General features: G+C 38.2%; 1 protein-coding gene across 1 annotated transcript in view; it reads right to left on the bottom strand.

Moving 5' to 3' along the window:
- Window positions 1-23,512, bottom strand: part of MCTP1 (multiple C2 and transmembrane domain containing 1) — a 268,422-nt gene that overhangs the window by 150,380 nt on the left and 94,530 nt on the right. Inside the window, exons 6-7 of the mRNA XM_042454215.1 lie at window positions 10,750-10,920; window positions 8,909-9,039 (exon numbers count right to left, since the gene is read on the bottom strand). Coding sequence (XP_042310149.1) covers window positions 8,909-9,039; window positions 10,750-10,920 — 302 coding nt within the window. The remainder of the gene's footprint in view (window positions 1-8,908; window positions 9,040-10,749; window positions 10,921-23,512) is intronic.

The raw sequence follows: 23,512 nt of genomic DNA, 5'->3' as shown, positions 1-23,512 counted from the left end.
AAATTTACCATGTCTTTGTACTTACGATGATTTACAATACGGTGTCTGACTGGCCAGCATACTCATTAACAGTCATTGTAAATAACACACCCCATCTTAGATTTCCAAATGGCTTGTGATTTGTGATTCTAAGAAAAACACGTAGATATAGAAAATAACATTTATCACATGAGAACTTGATTTAGACATATAACCCGCATCGCCGGAGCTTGCTTGTGTCGCCACAGTGTCCAGATCTTTTCTGTATGCGATACAGTCATCTCTATGGGAATTTACAATGTGGGGCTTTTACCTCTGACTTCTTTTTGTCAAAAATATTTGTGTGTTAACAATTTCTAATAGTTCATGTTTCAAGCGAAAAATCCTCCCCCACATTATAAGCATGGAATGATATATCCATTCAAGCAAAAATACAGCATGATTAGATTATTTCCCCCCTTCCTGTATATGACGATATATAGGTTCAAAGGCAAGCGTTGTTGAACATTAATTACAAATATTTCTCAAAATTTCTCGACAGAACTATGGTGGAAAAGAGATTCTGCCTTGAACATTTATGGGACAGAGGTAAGTTATGTATAGTCCTGTGCTCAATGATGAAACCTTAAAATGTTCAGTGCCTGCTGTCTATTTAAATATGGATTTCCTAAATTAAATATTAAGAAGTTGCCTGTTATCTGTAGTCTGAAATCGTTTATACAGAACGTGTGTGTATGACTGGATACACTGTGACTATTCCAATTAGATGTTGTATCATATGTAATAATAATGCACGCAACATGAAACAGAAAATTCCAAGTTGATATGTTAAAACCCATTTTAAAGTGAATATTGGAAACTGAATAATAAGTATTTTCACACTCACTGGGGAACAGGATATATATGAAGGTTTCTAATTGATAGGAAACCAAAAGATGACATATTTTTAAGAACATAGATGGAGGCAAACGTTCTTAAGAAACTGAATGCGAAAGAAGAGGAAAATTGGTCTCTGTGCTATCCCAAGTCTTAATTTGAGATCTTACATGATGTGTGTTCTCAGAGTCTACTAGCGATGTTTTCATTAACATGACAGGCATGTGGGAATTTCTCCAAGGTAAAGGTCATCACGAGCAGTAAGGCTTGATGGCAAATCGCTGATGTTTTTACAGGCAAGACACTGATTTATATTTTTGTGGTAAATAAGATAAAGCATATAGAAGTGTTTTTTAGTTTAAACTCTTTTAGCAAACACCAGGCAAGTGTGGTATTAACGGATATTGGAATTAAGGTTTAATGGAACAGGTTGCTGTATAGATTGGACTTCTGACATGCTCTTATTTCTCGTAAACCCACTTTGCAAACCAAAATCTGTGCCTGTAGGCTTTTGACAGCCACAGAATCTTCTAAAGGAATGTGTAGTGAAATCATTACTGACGGAAAGGTGAAATAGGATTGCATCCCCATTGCCTCACAAAAGAAGTTCCATGAGCTTTCAATGTTGTGACCAGCTTCATTCTTAGTGGACTACAACAGATGATAGCAATAATCAGATCAAAGTATTGTGTATACAGATAAAGTTGTCCTTTGGTTCGTGGTGATGACAAGTTCATGTGTTTCTGGAAAGCTTTTTTTTTTTTTTTTGTAAGGAGAAGCCAAAAAGGGAGATGTTAAATAATATTGAAATGTGTTTTTGTGATTTCGCTCTGAAAAATATTAATTGAGTTATGGAAGCTTTCTTGAATTAAGCATTCTCTTGCTCTATTTTATTTTAACTGAGTTTATATGCAAACCTTTTTCACAACTTGAAGAAAATGGCCATGATGTATGTAGGCCCGTGGTATCTGCTGGGCTGTGGTTACAGGACCTCCCAGGGAGAGTGTGTGTGTGTGTGTGTGTGTGTGTGTGTGTGTATTATTTAAAAGAGAATTAGAACAAGAACAAATCCAGGATACAATGATACAGTGGGCCAAAGACATAGAAGATAAGATAAATTTAATAAACTGGAAACAAGCAAGGAGAAGAACTCAACAATTTACATGATCTCAAGACATAAAAGAAAAATTTCCCAAAATAGCTCAATTGGTGTTTAACCCCTCAAAGGATATCCAAAATCTACAAAACAAGCCAAGATAAATGTTGGAAATGTCAACAATCCATTGGTTTTTGGGTTCCGCATGTGGTGGAAGTGCTCCAGGCTCAGGAAATACTGGGGGGGGGGGGGGGGTTACACATAAGTAAGATTCTAAAAAATAACTTTCAAATGCAACCTGAAATTTATCTACTAAATATAAGAGTATGATAATGAAAAGTGATAAGAAGAAATATTGGAGGATAATTTTATATATGGCAACCTCCTTCAGATTGCTGTTAGTGAAATACTGGAAAACTACAAAAATTCCACTGACAGCTGAATGGTTACTCAAATTGGTAAGCATTTATTAATTAGATAAGTTAACAGCCAGGCTGAATAATAAAGATGTGAATATTACAGATAAAGAATGGACCCCAGTTATATAATTCTGCAAGAACAGATGGGAAGTGCAAAATACAAATAGCTTTAATCACTGTGTTTCTTAAAAGTAATACTGTTTGAAACTGTTTGGAATTTTGGAAGTATGCATAGATTTCGGTATGCCGTTGTGTTTTTGTGCATTTATAAGTATATGTGTGTGTGTGATTTATTATTATCATCACTGTTTTTCTGTCTTTTAAAAAAAAGTGCACATGAGATTCAATGTAAGCAAGTTCAAACTGACATATAGTAAGGAGAAGGAACCCAGTTTAACATACCATGATGGAATCTGAGCTGGTAGCAACTGACCAAGAAAAGGGCCTTGTGGTTATGGCAGAATCTAACAGGTAGAAAACTCTATGATAATGTTGACCCAACATGTAAAGGGTTTATTCAGATGGAATATACTGTACTTTGAAAAGTTATTGAAATAAAATGGTCAGTATTGTATGACATGGCCAATGTTGTATGGTGCAACCACATATGGGACAGTGAGAAGTTGAACTGTAGAATTCACTACCATAGGAATTAGTCACGGGTGAAGACTTGGGTCAGTTTTTAAAAGAAGGTTAGGCAAATGAATGGTGTTTAGGAACATACATGGCTACTAGTTAGGATGGCCTCGAGTATATATCACCTCTAGTACTATATATATCACCGCTAGTACTAGTGAGAGTACATGCCTCTCTACATCAACTGCTGTGGAGCACAAGTGGGAAAGTGCTCGTTGTGGGCACCCATAGGCAGCTTGTTGGCCACTGTGTGAAGAGAATGCTGGACTAGATATGCCTTTTGGTTTGATTGGTGTGTATGTGTGTTCTTACGTATTCTGCCAAAAAAAGAAAGTTACAGATGGATCTTAACCAGCTTTCTCACTTTCACCCTATTTGTACATTGCCAGAACCAACTGGTAAATCTTCAGCTGAATGGTATAACAACAAGTAATGCTTGTAAATCTAAATGTGAAATAAACAAGATGAACTGGAACTCATCACTTCTTTAACCAGCTTCAAAACGGAGTTGAAGACCATCCTGTTCAGAGAAGCATTCCCAGGCATTGCATGATTGTCACTTGCTATTTGATGTTCTTTTGTTGCCTGTTTTATTGAATCATTTCCTGTATTGCTATGTATTTTATATGTATTATCCTATTATTTCTTAGATTGTACGCCATAGGCAGGTTTACTCTTTTATATTTATTGTTTTTTATGTACAGTGCTGTGCAAATCTACAGTGCTAAATAAATAAATAAATAATAAACTCCTAGAACAACAAAACAAATATGATATAATATATAATATGATATAATAGGCATCACTGAAACCTGGTGGGATGAGCCTCATGATTGGAAAGTAGTAATAGAGAGGTATAACCTTTTCAAGAGAAATAGGCTAAACAGGAAAGGAGGGGGAATAGCTTTATATGTCAGGGATGTTTACACCTGTGAAAGAGATCCAGGACTTATATTGTGGAACCCAGGTGGAGAGCATCTGGATAAAAATTAAAAGGGGAGGAGATCAACAGGGATGTTATTGTGGGAGTCTACTACAGACCCCCCAAGTCAAACTGAGGAATTGGATGCCTTTCTAGAACAGATGACCACACACACAGAAAGGAGAGATGTAGTAGTGACGGGTAACCATCATAATATTTGCTGGAATTCAAACACAAACAAACAGCTTCATTTATATACCGCTTCATTCTGAACTAGTAGTGTCTAAGCGGTTTACAACTGTAAGCTAATTGCCCCCAACAATCTGGGTACTCATTTTAGCAACCTCAGAAGGATGCAAGCCTGAGTCAAGCTTGAGCCCTTTTTCTGGAACTGAACTCACAACCTTATGGTTTTGAATGAGTGGCTACAGGGCAGGCATTTAACCACTGCGCCACCAGCTCAAGATTCTAGCAAATTCCTCACTTGCCTACAACACAATTTCATTGTCCAAAAGGTGGAAGAGACAACAAGGGGGCCAGCTATTTTAGATCTGATCCTAACCAACAGGGATGACCTGGTTAATGGGGTGCAAGTGGTGGGATCATTAGATGGAAGTGGCCATGTTCTCCAGGAGTTTGTTATACAGTGGAAAGGAGAAACCAGGCATAGTCAGACACGCATCCTAGACTTTAAGAGAGTGAATTTCAGTAAAATTAGGGAAATACCGGGGGTAATCCTGTGGTCAGAAATATTAAAAGAGAACTGAGTTTAGGATGGATGGGGATTTCTCAAAAGGGACAATTTCAAACTGTTCCAACGAGGAGAAAAAATGCGAGGCGTCTCATTGAGAGATCACTGACATTTCAAGAACATTCAGTCAGCTTCCCAGGAAAACAAGGATTATTTCTCCAAAGCATGTGTACATCCAGGTAAACAAAGCCATCAAATCTAAAGTGCTCCTTCCTTTCCCAATTTGGGATTTCAATTTCAACAATTTCAAACTGATACAACAAGGAGGAAAAATGGGAGGTGTCTCAAGAAACCAGGATGGATGACTAAAGAACTTTCAACAAAGCTAAGTTTTAAACGGGGCATGTATAAGAAATAGAAAAAGAGGAAATCACCAAACAGGAATTCAAATAAATAGGGAGCATGTGTAGGGGTAAAGTCAGAAAAGCTAAAGCACAGAATGAGCTCAGGCTTTCTAGAGATGTTAAGAACAATAAAAAGGGATCTTGGGAGTATGTTTGCAGCAAAAAGAAGAAGGGGGAAATGGTAGGGCCACTATGTGGAAAAGATAGTGAAATGCTAACAGGGGATAGAGAAAAGGCAGAACTACTCAACACCTTCTTTGCCTCAGTCTTCTCACAAAAGGAAAAAGGTGCTCAAATTGAGGAAATTGGAAGAGAGGACAGAATACAGGAAATGCAACACAGAGTTAAGTAAAGAGGTAATACAGGAATACCTGGTTAATCTAAATGAATGTAAGTCTCTGGGAACTACATCCAAGGGTATTAAAAGAACTGGCAAATGTAATCTCAGAGCCAATAGGCAATAATCTTTGAAAACTCCTGGAGAACAGGAGAAGTGCCAGCAGACTGGAGGAGGGCAAACGCCCCCATCTTCAAAAAAAAAAAAAAAAGGGGGGGGGAGAGGATCCCAACAATTGCGATCAATACCAGAAAATATTATAGAGGAGATCATTAAACAAAGAGTCAGTGCACATTTAGAAAGGGATGCCATAATCACAAAAAGTCAACATGGGTTTCAGAGAAACAAGTCATGTCAGACTAATTTGATCTCTTTTTTTGATAAAATGACCAGCCTGGTAGATGAAGGGAATGCTGTGGATATAGCATATCTTGATTTAACTAAGGCCTCTATCAAGGTTTCCCATGACATTCTTGCAAACAAGCTAGTAAAATGTGGGTTAAACAATGTAATTGTCTAACCAACATTTTGCAAGGGTGTTCACCAATTCTTCACCCTGGAGAGAAGTGACCAATAGGGTGCTTCAGGGTTCTGCCCTGGGTCTAATCTTGTTCAACATCTTTAACAATGACTTGAATGAAGGAATAGAGGGTGTGCTTATCAAATTTGCAGATGACACAAAATTAGGAGGAGTGGCTAATACCCCAGAGGAGAGGATCAAAATTCAAAATGACCTCAATAGATTAGAAAGCGGGGCCAAAGCTAACAAAATGAATTTCAGTACAGAGAAATGTATGATTCTGCACTGGGGGGGGGGGGGGGGGGGAAGAGAAGGGAAAAGGGAAGGGGGCACCTGGATTAATGAGCCTACCTGTGAAAGGGATCTAGGAGTCCTGGTAGACCATATGTTGAACATGAGTCAACAGTGTGAAGCTGCACCTAAAAAGACCAATATGATTCTAGGCTGTATCAATAGAAGTATAGTGTTTAGATCAAGGGAAGCAATAGTGTCACTCTATCCTGCTTTGGTTAGGCCGCACCTGGAATACTGTGTCCAGTTTTGGGCACCACAATTCAACAATGATATTGACTAGCTGGAGCATGTCCAGAGGAGGGTGACTAAAATGGTGAAAGGTCTGGAAACTATGCCCTATGAGAAGAGACTTAGGGAGCTGGGTATATTTAGCCTTGAGAAGAGAAGGTTAAGAGGTGTTATGATAGCCCTGTTAAAATATTTGAAGGGATGTCATATTGAGGATGGAGCAAGCTTGTTTTCTGCTGCTTCAGAGAATATGACATGAAACAATGGATGCAAGCTAGAGGAAAAGAGATTCCACCTCAACATTAGGAAAACCTTCCTGACATTAAGAGCTGTTTGAGAGTGGAACACACTCTTTTGGAGAGTGGTGGAGTCTTGTGCTTTGGAGGACTTTAAACAGAGACTGGATGGGCATATGTCGGGGGTGCTTTGACTGTGAGTTTCTGCATGGCAGGGGGTTGGACTTGATGGCCCATGTGGTCTCTTTCAACATTACGATTCAATGAAATTATCCTAGATAGATCAAGGGAGTGGCTACATTCTTAAGAACATAAAAGCAGCAAGTCTTTCAAAATTCAGTGAATTTTGTCAGCAAAAATCCATTCCCTGGAATGGAATGGAATTTTGTCCATTAATCCTTTTTCTGACATGCTTACAAATGCCTGGGAAGGTTTTCACTCTGCACAGATCTTTCAAATATGCAGTTTTTACTTGAATCCCAACCTACCATACTCCAGGGAAGCCACAACTACACAATTTTATGGAATATATAAACTAATCATCATCCTCTCCCCTCTTGTACCATGAACAGTGGAATATATTTAACAGCCTCATCCTGTGGCCTGGGTCTCTGCTTTGGAATGCATAAGAAAAGGGATATTGCTTGCAGCTCTGCAGGCAGCCACTGAAAGAAATGTTTTCATCCTGCAATTGCCCCTAACCGTACAAATGCCACACATGGATATTGGGTGTAACCAAAGGAAGGGGCCTCTCTAACTATTACAACCATAGAGCTATAAGAGGGTGAATGGTGAGCAGATGCTGGAGTGAAGGAGTTGCTTCTCTCAGTCCTATGGCTGCATGGGAACCTAGTTTCTCTCTTAAGCTCTTAAGAGCCTACAGGAATACTAACAATAAATTGCATGAGGAACTGGATAGTATAGCAGCCTGCAAAACACCTGAGAATTCAACATGCCCAGGAAAAAACACCATTAGAGGAAGAGTGAAAAGCTGTTCCCCAATGCATAATGAGCAGCCAAGACTGACCTTATGTGCTGCATGAAAATTAAGTTCACAGCAAACAATAGGCAGTATATTTCAGACTTTAACTACATATAGATAAATCCTAGAACATGAATTTTGAAAGAAAGATTTTGAACTTTAAAGATTAGCATTTTGGCCATTAAAGAATAAAGAATAACCTTCACATGAAAGAAGTCTTAAACTACAACTGATGTTCATGTTCTTTCCTGAAAATAGTCAGAATTTACACTGAATATACATATTTTAAAAATCTAGCCATTATGCTTACATTATTCCAAAAGCAATAGGTTGATTATAGCATAAAAAATAGCAATATCACCAATTCAATTGAGAACTGCTATTCATCCACGTATTATACTGACTAATATATCCATGCGTTATTCACAGCCTGTAAATTTCCAATAGCTCATACTTGTTTTCTCATGTAATGCCAAACTATGATTTGTTTAGTTTCACTGCGGTCAGTTAGTATACGGTATCTACCCTAGACAACTACCCAGTTTGTTTATTTTATCTAATGTTGAAATCATACGAACAAACTATGGTATTTGCTTTGCTAGTCTCTGAACTAAACACTTGCTTGTTCAACAAACTATGGGTAACACTCAGGTATAGCTTACATTAGCCATGATCTGTTGGGAAAAAAAAACCTAATAAAAGAGGGTGAGTGGGGAAGAGATGCTGGGGTGAGGGAGATCATCAGTGGAATATTTGAAACTGAACATCCCAAATAAATATACATGTTTCTAAAAATAATTTTATGTTAACTGATTCAAGCAGGAAACATGTAACATAATTGATACTACTGAGAAAAGTGACAGATTTACATCAGTCTCATAAAAGGCAGTCAATCATACATTTTTCAGGGTTAAAAAAACTGGCCAATTTTCACTGAACAGCTTCACTATCTCATATCCACTGTATCTGTATCACTCTCACAGATTTTTGTATTACAATGAATGGCCAATCACTGGCTGCTAAAATGTTGCCAATGGAACTCCTGGCACCTTGATCTGACAAAAAATATTTTTTTAAAAAAAGGGATTTTTTATTTGGTATCATATGCCACCTACTGGCCATGGGAAATTACATAAACATAGAAATAAAACTGAAGATAGTAAAGTAACGATCACTTCTAGATTAATGTTCCTTGAACCGAAGCAGTTTATCTGACATAACAGAAATACAACATCCTTTTAATTCAGATCTCATTCCCAGAATACAAACTGCAAATAATTAGACAAACCTGCCAATAAAATCATCCTTTTTGCCAGCATCTTTGTCCCAGACTGTAATATCAATAATTCCACCTCTTTCATCATAGAGATGAAAATCAAATTGTTCCCTCCATTGAGGATTCAAAGTTTTTGGCATAATCTGCAAAAAGTAAAGACGGTTATTGTGTTATGTAGCCTTGTACCTCCTGGAATCGTTGAATACACTTAACATGCAGTGAAGAGAGAGTTCTGGAAACAATAAATGATTTAATCAAGTAATTTGGAATTGCTCGTTTAGGAAATATAGTGCAACGAAGATCAAATACAATGTCTGACATCAAGCATCAGGAGACACAACTATGGAGATGCAGCTACATCTCATACCTATGTCTCTCAATTGTTGTTATCGAAAACATGCATCAGCAGCTGTGTTGGCCATTTAACAAATGCAAACAAATCCATCTGTGATGGTCAATTGTTGTTATGTGCCTTTAGGTCATTTCTGACTTATGGCAACCCTAAGGCAAACCTATCACAGAGTTTGCTTAGCAAGATTTGTTCAGAGAGAGGGGTGCTTTTGCTTTCCTCAGAGGATGAGAGAGTGTGACCTGCTCAAGGTCACCCAGTAGGTTTCCATGGCTGAACAGGGATTTGAACCTTGGTTTCCAGAGTAGTAGTCCAAGCCTCAGTCACTACAACATGCTGACTTCATGTCTCTCAATGCTACCCCCTAAAAATCCACCTTTTAAGCCACCTGACCACTTCTGATTTGCCACAGAGAGGACTGTAGCTGAGTATGTTTTGACAGGAAGAGGGCTGGATGGATCATAGCTCACACCTTTACTCTAACGCAGAAAAAGTTGGGGGGGGGGGGACTGTGCAGCTTAAAAAGTAGGTTTTGGGAGCGCTTTAGGTTGTTGTGATTGTACAACAACCATAAAAGTGAATTTCAATGTTGCAAGTCAGAGTTGAAACATCATAATTACTGGAAAGGATGCCAGCCAATATTTTCTTCTGCAGAGTACAAAATAGGTCAACAGCTTTCTGTATTCTCTTAGAAGTCAATTAGTGCACTCTTGAAGAAATGCATAACTCTAGCAACAGAAATACAACAGAACAAAATGGTCATTTATGACATTTAAAATGCTGATCTAATTTAACTAATGGTCTGATTGATATAAGACAGGTTTCGGTGTCCAAGATGCTGCCAAGACACTTCCTAAGGTTGAAGAGGGGCGAGAAGAATGATCTCATTCAGGCTTTCTGGACTTTCAAATGTGTTAAGACTATAACTTCCCCTGTCTCCAGTAAATATAACCAACAGAGCTGAAGAGGACTAAGTTGAGGAAGGCTGGACTAATTTTTTTCCTGTCGTACTAGAACCCATACATAGTCCATCAGATATTTTAGTATGAATCCTTACAATCTGATCTTCATCTTAAATATTCAACAATAAAATTACAGAGATGTATTCAATTTAACAAGGAAGAGAACTGTAAAACTATTGAGTCCAGTGTCCAAAAACAATCTAATTCCATTACTAGGTATGGATCCAGCAAGTACAAAATTGACTCATCAACAGTATTAGGATCATTCAAGATATCAGTTAGGTTGTAAACACTATCTTTATGTAAAGTGCTTCACATGATTTAATTCTGGTTAACTTTTCTGTAATGCTTATGATTGTTTCCATCAACTTTTTTCTTAATCGTTCAGTGGGTGGTATCTTTTTTTTATTTCCTCATTTGAACTGGGTTTAAGAATTTAAGACTACTAATCAAGTATACTTAAAAAAACAGCTAAGGAGAACACAAAAGTAACAATATATTTAAACCCACCACTGCTTGGGGAAATATTTCAAAGAAGTTACCTTACTCTTGTACTTCTGTTGTCCCAACCGGAATTTCACGTAAGGATCACTGAGCCCATTTGGATCCATGGCCTTGAGTTCACAACCTTCAATCAAAGTGATACTGACTATTCCTCTCCACAATTGAGCTTTTCTGTGTAGGTCTGACAGACGTATACTCTGGGTCTGAAACTTCAGGTGCAGAGAGAACCCTGATTTAGCTAAATCACAAACAATATCTTTTTAATTTACTTCAAGACTAAATGACTCTTTAAACAAACTGCATAGATGAATAGCAAAAGGTCACAAATAACCAAAGAAAGCTTCTTCATCTGGAACTCTCAACAAAAGTAGTACAATGACAAAAGGTGTCAGCGGTTCTCTTATCCAATATATCACCATGTTTAGTAGTAATGATGAGTAACATCTGTATTCTGAACCTTTCACTATTATGTTCTATACCTAAACAGTTACTGTGTTGCAAAGATCTTTGTAATTTAGATATTGTATAGACTGCATACAATCGTTGTACCATTTTGATAGGACAGAATGTCCCTCCCCCACACCTGTGTGACCAGTATACATAAACCTTGTGATATGTACATCCTGCACACAGATGTAGTTTCATTATACAACACTGTGTCATTAGAATTTCCAGTTTTTAAATATTAGAAACAATGAAGTATCACATAAGGTTTAGAGATTAATCACCTTGAGAATTCATTTCTCTATCACTACCAACTCACTGTAAGGCATGCCACCCCTTAAGATGCAGAGCTGTGTGTTAATAGTAGTAAAAATCTGTGTATATAAAGAAAAGGGAAAAACCTTTTCTCTGTAGGATTGGCAGTCCATATGGAACTCTTGACAGCTTTACTGTGACCAATTTGCATCACATTCTGGTGACAAAATTGTTTGTATTTATTCCAGCTTGGCTGCCATCTTTTGACAGAGTCAGAAATGGATATGGACAGGGTTTGATCTAGTCATGTTGTTCTGGATACGTTTCAGCATGTGAAACCTGATGTGGACAAGGTACTAGGCAATTTGAAACTTACCAGCTGCTCTTTGGATAACTTCCTGGATATCAGAATCTGCCAGAACCTGCCTTGCCATCTGGCTATTCCCTTACCAGGTAAGAGTTGGGTAATCACTGCACTTAAAGAGACAGTGGTCAAACTATTACTGAAGAAACAATTAAATCTGGATCACTTCATTCTAGGTATTTATGATTCTCCTCTCAAAACTACCATTCTTGAGTAAGTTACTGGTGGGTTCTTAACTCCAGCTGGTCTTGCACTATTTGGATCTGTTCTGATCAGGTTTCTGTAGCAGATGGAAAGCATTTTTGTTGCCCTGATGATTCATAGCAGATGATTTACAAGAGGAATGAAACCTTGCTAATTTGCCTGAATATATTTGCTATATATTTGTTAGCCTTCAATAATATTCACCTAATCAGCTACTCAGCAGAAGTAGTACTCCATCAGGGACACTGATGGAGGATCTCTCAGAGACAAGAGATGTGGCATCATAACTAATGTTTGTTAATACTGAATAGAGGGAAGCATGGTAGCCTCTTTTTGAAGATCTTTTACCACAGTGAGACAATCCAAAATGAAACAGGAAATAGTGCCAGAAGATGAGAGAAGATGAGACACCCAAGTTGGATAACACTCAGTGAAGTACAGTAATGGGATACAGCAGAGGACAACTCAGAATAGCTCTGTGGCTAATGATGCAACTGGATTCATGCTAAAAGGGCATTTAGCTGTTGATGTGCTCAGAGGTGAAAGGAAAGTCCAGAGCTCCATATGTCATACTATAGGAACAAGGACTGTGAGAAGAAGCTAGACATTGTGAAACAAGAAATGGAACATATAAACATTGCAAAACTTGGGGTGTGCCAGCTAAAGTGGATAGGAAATGGCGTGTTCTTTATTGTGAAGAGACATGTAGCAAAAGCAGTCAAAGGATATAATTTCAGGGAAAACCTATCAACTTAATGTAAGTTTATGCTCCACCTATAGAGGCAGAAGAAAGAAATGGAAGATTCTGTGCTGAAGTCCAGGAGGAAATTGATCATACACCTAAACAGGACCCCTCATTAATCATAGTTGATTGGAATGAAAAAATAGCAAACAGAGCAAGATCAAAGACTGTAATAAAATTTAGCCTAGGATCAAGAAATAAATTACAAGAGCAATTGACTGAATTTTGTGAGGCAGGGGTATTACTGGGGGTGCTACTGCCCACACCAGGTGATACTCTAATGAGGTGACACCACTGCTCCCCAAACATCTGCCCTTCAGCAGAACGGGCTGTGATGCTCACTTGTGTCTCTTTAAAACACTGGAGATGGTGTGAGTGGGGTGAAGCTCAGTGGGAGAATTTTTTTATTTTCTTTAAAAAAAATCACTTCTTACCAAATTTTCCCTTTAACTACAGGAAACAGGCTTACGATTAACATCCTCTATTTTTTCTCCTGTTAGGTTTGTAACATCTTGCCTGATGAAGAAGCCAAAGAAGCTTCGAAAGCTTGCAACATGTATATTGTACATTTTGGTTGGCCAATACAGGTATCACTGTTTGGAGGAATTGTTTTACTGAGTTTACAGGAAACTATGTACATGTAAATACATTTAGGCTATATATATGATATTGTAATTTAAATAAATAATTTTAATTTTGCTAGTTGTTTATGCCACAACTATTACCATTACATTCAGTGATATACAAGAATTACAATTTACGAGTAACATTAGTACTAATTTCACTAAGGATTCTGTATGGTGTGGTGTGGGAAAAGGTCAATGGAGTGACACCATGAGTTACCACATCAGGTGATGCCAACTTTAGTAATGCCACTGTTGTGAGGCCAACAGTTTGTTCATCAAAAACATATACTTCAAGCAACCTCAGAAGCTACTGTGTACATGGACAGCACCTGATGGCCAATAAAGAAATCAAATAGATTACATAACTGGAAGCAGAAGATGGAGAAACTCCATTCTCTCTGAAAAAACAAGACCAGGAGCAGATTGTGGCATAGACCTTGAACTATGAATGTAAAAAATTAGAATAAAGGTAAAGAAGAACACTAAACCAGCCATCATCCCAAAATACAACCTGAAGAACAGTCCTAAAGAATTTAAAGATAATGTGAAAAATAGATTTGTGATACTAAACCTAATTGACCGGGACTCGAAGAATTTTGGACTGAAGCCAGGACACTGTCAAGGAAGACTGAAAAAAGACAGTATCTGTAGCCAAAAAGAAAGAGAAGGCTCAGTGAGTGACAGATAAAACTCTTGAAGCTGTTATGGACAAACAGATAAAACTCTTCAAGCAGTGAAGAACAGACAAAAAGATGACAGAAATAGTGTAAGAACCGTGAAAGAGGGAGATCACATTCCAGATGGCTAGACTTAACAAGAAAGCCACAGCTCTGAGTCTGCAAGAGCTGAGCATGGCTATTGAGAATAGGGTGACTTGGATGTTTATCATTTATGAGATTGCCATAATCAAAGTCAACTTGCCAGCATTTAACAACAGCCAGAGCCAAACAGAGAGGCATGGTATTGCAGTGGTTCCAGTCCTTCCTAGAGGGATGGGCCCAGGAAGTATTACTGGGAAACTCCTGCTGTGCCTTGACTGCAAGATGCCTTAGGGTTCTGTCTTGTCCCACAGTTTTTTACATCTGCATGAAGGCACTGAGAGAACTCATTCAGAAATTTGGATTTAGGTGTCAGCAAACAGATAATACACGCTGCCTCTAACTTCCACTAATTAGTCCCATGGTAGCTGTGGAAATCCTGAGTGAGGCAATTTTGGGGTGGGTGGTAGCAAACAAGTGGAGGCTTAATCTAGATAAAATGAGATATCCATGTGATTTCCATCTACTAATCTGTTAATCTGAGGAGAGATGTGTTGATATATGGGGCTGCTTTCCCCTGACAGACCAAGTCGTGGGTGATGCTCAGTTCAGTGGCTTTCATTCCCTGTGTGACTTTCATCAGCCTCAGCAGAGTATGTTCCTGCATTCCCATAGGGAAAAAGCAAACACTGCTACAATAATTCATTCCCTGGTCATAACCAGATGAGATTATGTGAGTGACATGGGGCTACCATTAAAGAATTCCTAAGGACTTCAAGGTGGTGCAGAATCCAGCAGTGATTATTGTCAATGTTTTTGGGTCTTATTTTAAAGAACTAGTGATTATCCTTAAAGTCAAAAGTGGCTTGGAAACAGTTTATATGAAGGACTGTCTTAAAAGAACATTTTCAGAGTTCAAGATCACCAGTTACATCTTAGCTCATGTATCTGCTCCTAAAATCTATTAGGTTAGTGGATAAAAGACAGTGGACTACATACAGTGACCCCCATAAAAGTGGGAAAACCGCAAATAAAAAAACAACACTTTTTTAATTTGAGAGAACACCGCTCTATGAATCTCTTGGTCTTCCAGCAAAACTCTATGGTCAATATCTGCTGGAAATTGACCACAGGATCACACTGGATGGCCTACAAATCCCTAGAGAATTGTTTGTTCTAGTAATCTCTATGTCTTCCAGCACAAACCTGTGGTCTATCTACCCAGGTTGGCCAGTTGTGCTTGAGGACCTAGACAGTCCTAAAGAGAACATATTAATAAAATCTGCAAATAAATAAATCGGCAAAAGTCAAATCCGCAGATGTGGAGGGCCAACTGTAAAGTGGGATCTTGGTATCTGCGGGGATATGTTCTGGACACACACACACACAACACAGATACCAAAAACCACAGGACCTTAAGTCCTATTGTTCAATATGGAAGCATGTGCATGCAACTGTGCCCCGACTAGGTACAACAGGACCTTTGGTAAACCCTGTTGTGTGGGGTCAATGGGGCCTTACCTGAAGTCCATTGCCCCTAATGATGGTGTGGCTGTGTGCATGCACTACCATTGGGGACAACTAATGATGTCCCTAATGGCAGTGCAGCTGTGTGCACACACCACCATTGAATACAATGGGGCTTGCCTTCTGCAGATGTTTATAACCAGGGATGGCAAGCCTACGGATAACAAGGCCCCACTGTGCTTTGCGCTTGCATTGTAGTCCCAGTCCTGAGCAAGAGCACCTCTTCATTAAGACAAGTATACAATGCCAAATTTGTATATTTAATACCACATACAGTTTTACTTTTCATTGCTTAGACAAAATACAGATGTCCATACATTAAATAATCTATGGAAATTTCGACTCAAAGTTAACAAAAACATGTATGTGGACAGTTACTCTTTTGTTTTAGGCACTTTCAGTGTATTGCCTTCTATTGGGCCTGCTTGAGTCCTAGCTACTAATGGAGCACTCTCATCAAACAGTGTACAGGCTGTACAGTTAAGTTTGTGAGAATTTCATGCCACTACATCTGCTCAATCTGCATCAGGTGCTTTGGTCTTATCATTGCAATTCAAGAGAAACTGCAATACTCTACCATCATTTCATGTATTGCAAATTAAATACTCATTGTAAAAGCATATACTTATGGGAGAAAGTTGTGTATATTAATTTCGAGCACTATATCAAAACAAGAGAATGCACTGTCAATACCATCATATTCTTTAGGTAAGAGTGTACCTGAAATGAAGGCACTTATTATTTAGAGAAGTTTTTAATTTTATGAAGTCTTGTAATGATTATACATGACATTTTGTTAGTTCATGATTTTATGCTCCCTCATTCTATCCAATAACAAAATGTGCATGAAAGATAAAGAGGACACCCAAAAAATAAGATAGAGTTTCATATTAGTTTGTGTATACAAATCACTTTAGAAATGAAATGGGGCCATTGGAAAATAAGATATAAGAGACTGGTATTAGTTTGTCTATGCAAAGGAAAAATGGTGGGTAGGGACATCCCTCTCCTGTGACCCTTTCTCCCTGTGCAATTAAAACAATTTGATTCTACTTTAACTGCCATGGTTGCAATTTACAGTATCCTGGATAAGGCATTAAAACTCTCCAGCAAAGAATTTTAACAGCTCACAAAACTACATATTCCAGGCTTCCACAGGATATAGCCATGGCACTTAAAGTGCAATCATGGGGATATTGTTGTCCCTTCACCACTGCCATCCTCTTTTCCATGTGTGTTGTGTCCTACATAGATTGTATGCCCGAGGGCAGGAAACTGTGAAATTAACAATTTGTAAGCCACTTTGAGAACCTTTGTGGCTGAAGAGCAGGGCAGAAATACTCTAAATAAATAAATTATAGTAATATTATTGTACAGTGTTAAAGCAGACCTGATTCTGTTAATAGGATTGTTTCTGTCACTGGTGTTCCCAGATATTTAACCTTAATTAAGTCTAGTCAGGAATACTGACTAGACTTAAAACTGCACCCTCTTAGATGCTGAAAAAAAATTACTGGGGGAAACTGAATCAACCAAGTTTCAAAAAAAAAAAAATCTTTCTGCAGTAACAAAGTTGTCCATGAGTAAATATTAAGAACATTTCCATTCACCCAATGAAAAATATGCTCCAGGTCAGAAAACCCATATGTGATTACTCTAAGGAATGCAGAAACAAGCTAACTTCATGGACAGGCAGCACAAAAAACCTGACAAAATAACATTAATAAAATCTGTTTTTTAAATATAAAGAAGTATTGAGATCTATTTTCTCTGTCTTTCTTTCTAAAGCATGCTGTCTTGTTAATATGCACATTTTCTTTTGACACAACTGCAATTCCAGTTACTATTATATTTGTTTGGGAATAACCAAGTACTCAAACTGGATGGGAATTTTTTGTGGGTTTTTTTTTTTTGGACTATTTGGCTGTGTTCTAGAAGAATTTATTCCTGACGTTTTGCCTGTATCTGTTACTGGCATCTTCTGAGAATGGTGACATGGAAGTGGGGGGTATATATACTGTGTATATGTGACCCTTAGTTGAGAGGAAGTGGTTTACATGTTAATCTGTGTGTTGGTCTGTTGGTGAATGGCAAGGCCTCAGGGTAGGAGAATGTATGAGGAGGATTTATATTAAACCTGGCTTGTTTAAAGGTACTCAGGAATGATGGTGGAGCCAACTCACATATAATTTGCTGGCAAGGAATATCACTTTTGAGTACACTATGTGCCCTCCAATTGTATTCCCATGTATAAAGAATAGTGTGGGAACTAATTCTGTGGTCTGGTTCATACATGTAAGTCAGTGAGCTTTGCTCTTTGGCTAATCCTTTCCTAACTGTCCCTAGATAGGGAAGTGCATAAAGAAGTGCCTATTTAAATCAGTCTGTAAAGCAGGATGGGGACTGTGCAGCATTCCAGCTGAAGTTGACCTTCAATATACAGTATTCTTTGTCATTAGCCAAGATGGCTAGGGCAGCTGAGAGTTGCAATCTAAATATCTGGAGAGCCCCATCCTAACTGTACAGGGATGCAGCCATAAACAGTCAACAGCAAACATTATACACATGGAGTAGGTTCATACATAAATGGTGGGTAATAAAAGCGCTACTGCAATCATGAGAATGGCTGCTAGTTACGGTTACTTTAATACTGATGTTTCTGTATACAGTAACATTAGTTGTAGTAGTCAAGAGGAAACAACTGAACAAGAAAAACAACTGCCCTTTGACTACACCCCAGCCTTTAGCACTTGTGAAAACCTCATCAGAGATTGATTATTCTGGTTAAACTTCATTACTTCTCTTGATCCCTAATGTAACTACAGAATAAAGTAAATCAAGGGGTGGATTCCACAGAGACTAGAAAACCAAAATAAATATTCAAGCACCTTAGAGCTAATAACAAGTGTTGAAAAAAAAGCTGCAGGCTCATAAAGCACTTTGCCAATCTGTGTCTATTTTCAAAAATAAATCTAGCAAACAGAATAAAATTATATGTTTATAAACAACTTTCTCTCAAACCCTTAATGGAACCCTTAACCTTTAAATCTTTTTTTCTATACCCTAAAGATGTGATGTCTCATGTATTTCAAACATTTTATTCTTGTCTTTATTCACGCACATAGAGAAAGTATGAAAGGAAAAAGGAATCTAAGCAAAGCTGAATTAGGTTTGCAATCTTGTAATTATGGCTATGTTTTATTTATATGCATCATAATAGCAGATGAGACAGCAAACGTGTCCTGGGTGAATCAACGATTTCAGTCAAAATCTTGAGTATCTTGACAAAGGGTATATTTAGATATTCTGCATATCAACAGAATTAGATATCCATTATTTCATCGAATTATAGAATAACAGAATCATAGAGTTGGAAGAGACTGCAAGGGCTATCCAGTCCAACCCCCAGCCATGCAAGAACTCTCAATCAAAGCATCCCCGACTGATGGCTGTCCAGCTTCTGTTTAAAGAGCTCAAAAGAAGGAGATTCCACCCCACTCCAAAGGAGTGTATTCCATTGTTAAACAGCTCTTACCGCCAGGAAGGTCCTCCTAATGTTGAGGTGGAATCTCTTTTCCTGTAGCTTGCATCCACTGTTCCAGGTCCTGTTCTCTGGAGCAGCAGAAAACAAGCCTGCTCCACCCTCAATATGACATCCCTTCAAATATTTGAACAGAGCTATCATATCACCTCTTAACATTCTCTTCTCCAGGCTAAACATCCCCAGCTCCCTAAGTCTCTCCTCACAGGGCATGGTTTGTAGACCCTTCACCATTTTTGACGCCCTCCTTTGGACACAATCCAGCTTGTCAACATCCTATTTGAATTGTGGTGCCCAGAACTGGACCCAGTATTTCAGGTGAGGTCTGACCAAAGCAGAATAGAGTGGCTCTATTACTTCTCTTGATTTAGACACTATACTTTTATTGATGCAGCTTAAAATTGCATTGGCCTTTTTACCTGCCACATCACGTTGCTGACTCATGTTTAATTTGTGTTCTACTAGGACTCGTAGATCCCTTTCATATGTAGTTTCACTAAGCCAGCTGTACCCCATCCTATATCTATGCATTTCATTTTTCTGCCCTAAGTGCAGTATCTTACATTTCTCCGTGTTGAACTTCATTTTGTTAGCTTTGGCCCAAATTTTTAATTTTTCATTCTCTTCTCTGGGATATTAGCTACTCCTTCTAATTTGATGTCATCTGCAAATTTGATAAGCATTCTTTCATCCAATTTATTGATAAAAATGTTGAATAGCACTGGGCCGAGGACAGAACCTTGTGGCACCCCACCGGTCACTTAATCCATGGATCAATTCAAAGAAGTCTCAAACAGTAAACAATAGGCCAGAGCTGATGCTATGCTCATGATAGCATCACAGTACTAACTACAAAGAAAAATATGCACAATGCATGAGACAGCAATTAATGTAAATTGATTTTCCTAGCTACATATAGTCAGATGTACCCAGATGATCTGCAATAATGGCGATAATGTTTAAAGGCTGTAATGTATATAGCAAAGGACATTTCATTCATACTAAAAGCTCTGCTCCATTATCAAAGTTTTCAAATAGATTCATCGGAGAACACAGTTTGTGTTATAACTTTTAATTTAAGTACACTATACAGAATATCACTATTCTTCTCAAGACCACATGCTAAGAATTACCTTACTTGATCTTTTCCAACTCTTCCTCATTAGCATTGTCTGTAAATGAAATACAGCATTTTAAAATCATCTTTTACTCATTCACACAGGAGGCCAGATGATTTCCAAAGGAGCAACGCACATATTAAAGCACTCACTGAGATGTCAGATACATTCCAAATAACTACACAAAACTGGAATCAAACAACTGCTGCAAGCATCATTCACAAGAAAGCACAATTCAAATTGTAAGATGAAAAAGAAACATAAGCTGAAGTAACTTAAAGATGTTTGGTATCAATCAAAAAAGAACAAATGACAATGGTCTTGACTAGCTATTAAGAGCAATCACAGTGTCGCAATTGTATTAAAATTTGTGTTTTTATATTATTAGTTACAGCTCATCTGATTGAGTGGCAGTTCATTTTTACTGGCCAAAAATCTATTCACTTTTCAGGTTCAGATTCCTCAATAGAAAACGGTATCTGTGAATTATTCTGCAACATCAAGGAAGAGGACTGAAAGAGGACTAGATGCAAAGATTCCATTTCACTCGCAGAACGGTTCTTTACAATCAAGTATTGCAGTTTGTGGATTTTTTTGTATTTTACTACATGCCAACATGTATACATATTTTACTCCTTGTCAGTGATAGTGTCAGTCAGGCCTGGACTTTGAGGAAGAGGTTCAGGTGTCCATTTAGCAAAATGAGCAGCCTCCCCTTCAAATACAGCAGAACTAATCTACTACATTTTAAAGTAAAAGAGGTATTGTAATATGTGTTTCTATATAAAGACCCCTCCCTGTGTTCAAAGTGAGATTACTGCTCCACTGTTCTGAGCTGCTGTTTCAAATGTCAGTGCAATTTTAAAAGCTTTTTGTAATCTGCTTTTCTCTTCCTTAAATGGAAGAAAAAAGGTAAGGCTTGGGATTTTTTTCTCCTCATGATTCTCTGAAGGACTGAAAATGGAGAATTTCCAAAGAAAAGAATAAAAGGGGCTAGCCACAAGTATATGATACCAGTGCTTGTCTTATCTCGTATTTTGGGTATGCCTTAGCCAAGTACGTAGAGAAGGAACAAATGTAATCCTAGATGTGAAAATCAGTTTCTTAACTTGTAATGAAACACTTTCTTTTTAACTGAGGTACTGCTGACTTAATAGGTTTTTTAAAAGTTCACTTTAAAAGGTGTCTTAGCATTAATTAAAATGATGTTCAAAACAGTTAGCACATGAATATTTTAACAATTTTATCATGCACAGGCAAAAGGCATCTTAGTATGGATTAGAAGATTGGTTAAAAAATAAAATACATTGATAAAATATCACAAACAGGGATATAATAAGGATGGCATGCTGAAGTAATTTAAAGGTGATATATGCAATAGATTACTACAGATTTTTAAAAACATGCCTTGGGGTCGTGGGGAAAGAAGAGAAGCACTAAGGTGATTTATGTGTAGAGTTTGTTATTGTTCTGCTTTCTTCCTGCCAAAGTTGAATTTTTTATGTCTCAAAACAGACTGAAGTGTCATGGAAAAGAGAAAGGAGAACAACAGTTCAATAATCTCATAAAAGCATGAGCAAAGCATAGTAATTTCAGGATAAATAGATGAGGCCTGTATCCTTCATGGTGATAGGAGCTCACCTTTAGAGCTCTCTTCCAGCTAAAGTCTGGTTATTTCTCTCACTGTTCTCTCTGGAGGTTTTCAGATGAAAATGCACTTATGTATGAAGGTATTTTTAGCTGCTAATCATTGCTGTTTTATTATATTTTATAATATGTCATTTTAAAATCATGGCCTAACTAGTGTTTGTGTAGTTATACTAAAGTCTGGAAAAATTATGCTTTTATACTACAGGTTACACCACTCTACAGCCATCATGGTCCTGCTGTCCGGGGGATTTGAAATTTTTAGTAAAATAAAAATGTTTCCAAGTTCTGTTTGTACTGTGTTTTGTGTAAGTTGCTAATATTGTGAATCAAGGAGAAAAAATTATTTCCCTTTTATTTTAACTTATGACTGATGTGATGATAACAACTAAAACATCAAAAATATTTATACTAAAATATATAAACTGTATACTAAAATATGTAAAATATAAACTGGCCTGAGATCTCTGAAATACAGGCCTAGTTCCCACTACATTTAAATCGGGATCGGGATCCGGGTTAAATGGGCATGGTTCCCACTGAATCCGATTTTAGAAATCAATTCAGAAAGGGGGGCATGCTTTTTGAACATTTTTACCCATTTACCCCACGTCAAAAAGGCGCTGGTTAAATAGGATGTTTTTTGGGCTGAATCTATTTATTTAGAAATAAATCGATTCAGCCCAAGTGGGAACTAGGTGGGTTCAAATCGGAATCGAATCTGCTCTAGTTCCCACTGGCAGCCCAGCCTGGGGGGCAGCTGGCATGGCCCGGCCTCCTGGCTCCCAAATCCCTGGCCCAGCCGCCTTACTGGCTTCCCTGTGCCTTTTTTAAAAATTTCCCATTGCCAGGAAAGTCAGAAGGAGGTCACAGAGAAGCTGGAAGCCTTGCAACCTCCTTCCCGGCTCCTCCCCCCTCGCTTCTCTGCAATCTCCTTCCTGCCTCCCCGGTCATAGGAAATTTAAAAAAAGACTGCAGGGAAGCTGGTCACTGTTCATAGAAGCCGTTAAGGAGGCTGGGCCGGGGATCTGGGGGCCAGGAGAGGCCTTTACAGGACGGGCCAACAAGCTGTCCCCTGCCACTTGTTGATTCCTGAACCGATTCTTAAAACTGACACAAACATAGTGGGAACTACATTTTTTCTGAATGGTTTCAGGAATCGGTTCAGGAAACGGATTTTCCGGTAAGTGGGAACAGGGCCACAGTAGAATATATACATTTTAAAAACCCTCTAAAAATTCTAGTGTTCGTTTCCATAAAGTTTTATGAGCAGAGAACCCTCCTTTACACATGAAGTGAACTCTGAGAGTATACAAGCCTATTGGACTCAGGTTTGGGTGGCCTGCTTCTCAGACAGCGACAGCCTTAGGGACATTGCCTCAGGCAGGGTCACAGTCTTCCCCCTTTTGTCAAGTTTGCAGGTGACCCACGTCTTATACAGGGCCATCATAGGGGTGTTGCCTCAATCTTTACCTGGGAGGGTAAATGTAGAATCTTGGCTCTACTTTGCAAGGTTTCCAGGCAGAATGGTTACTCAACTCCATTACCTAAGATGCTTTGAACCAGGAAGTCCTA

Source organism: Sceloporus undulatus, chromosome 2 (genome assembly GCF_019175285.1).
Source record: "Sceloporus undulatus isolate JIND9_A2432 ecotype Alabama chromosome 2, SceUnd_v1.1, whole genome shotgun sequence".
NCBI classification, from domain to species: Eukaryota; Metazoa; Chordata; class Lepidosauria; order Squamata; family Phrynosomatidae; genus Sceloporus; species Sceloporus undulatus.
The sequence above is the reverse complement of the archived record's forward strand: the minus strand, read 5'-3'. Positions and strand labels throughout refer to the sequence as shown.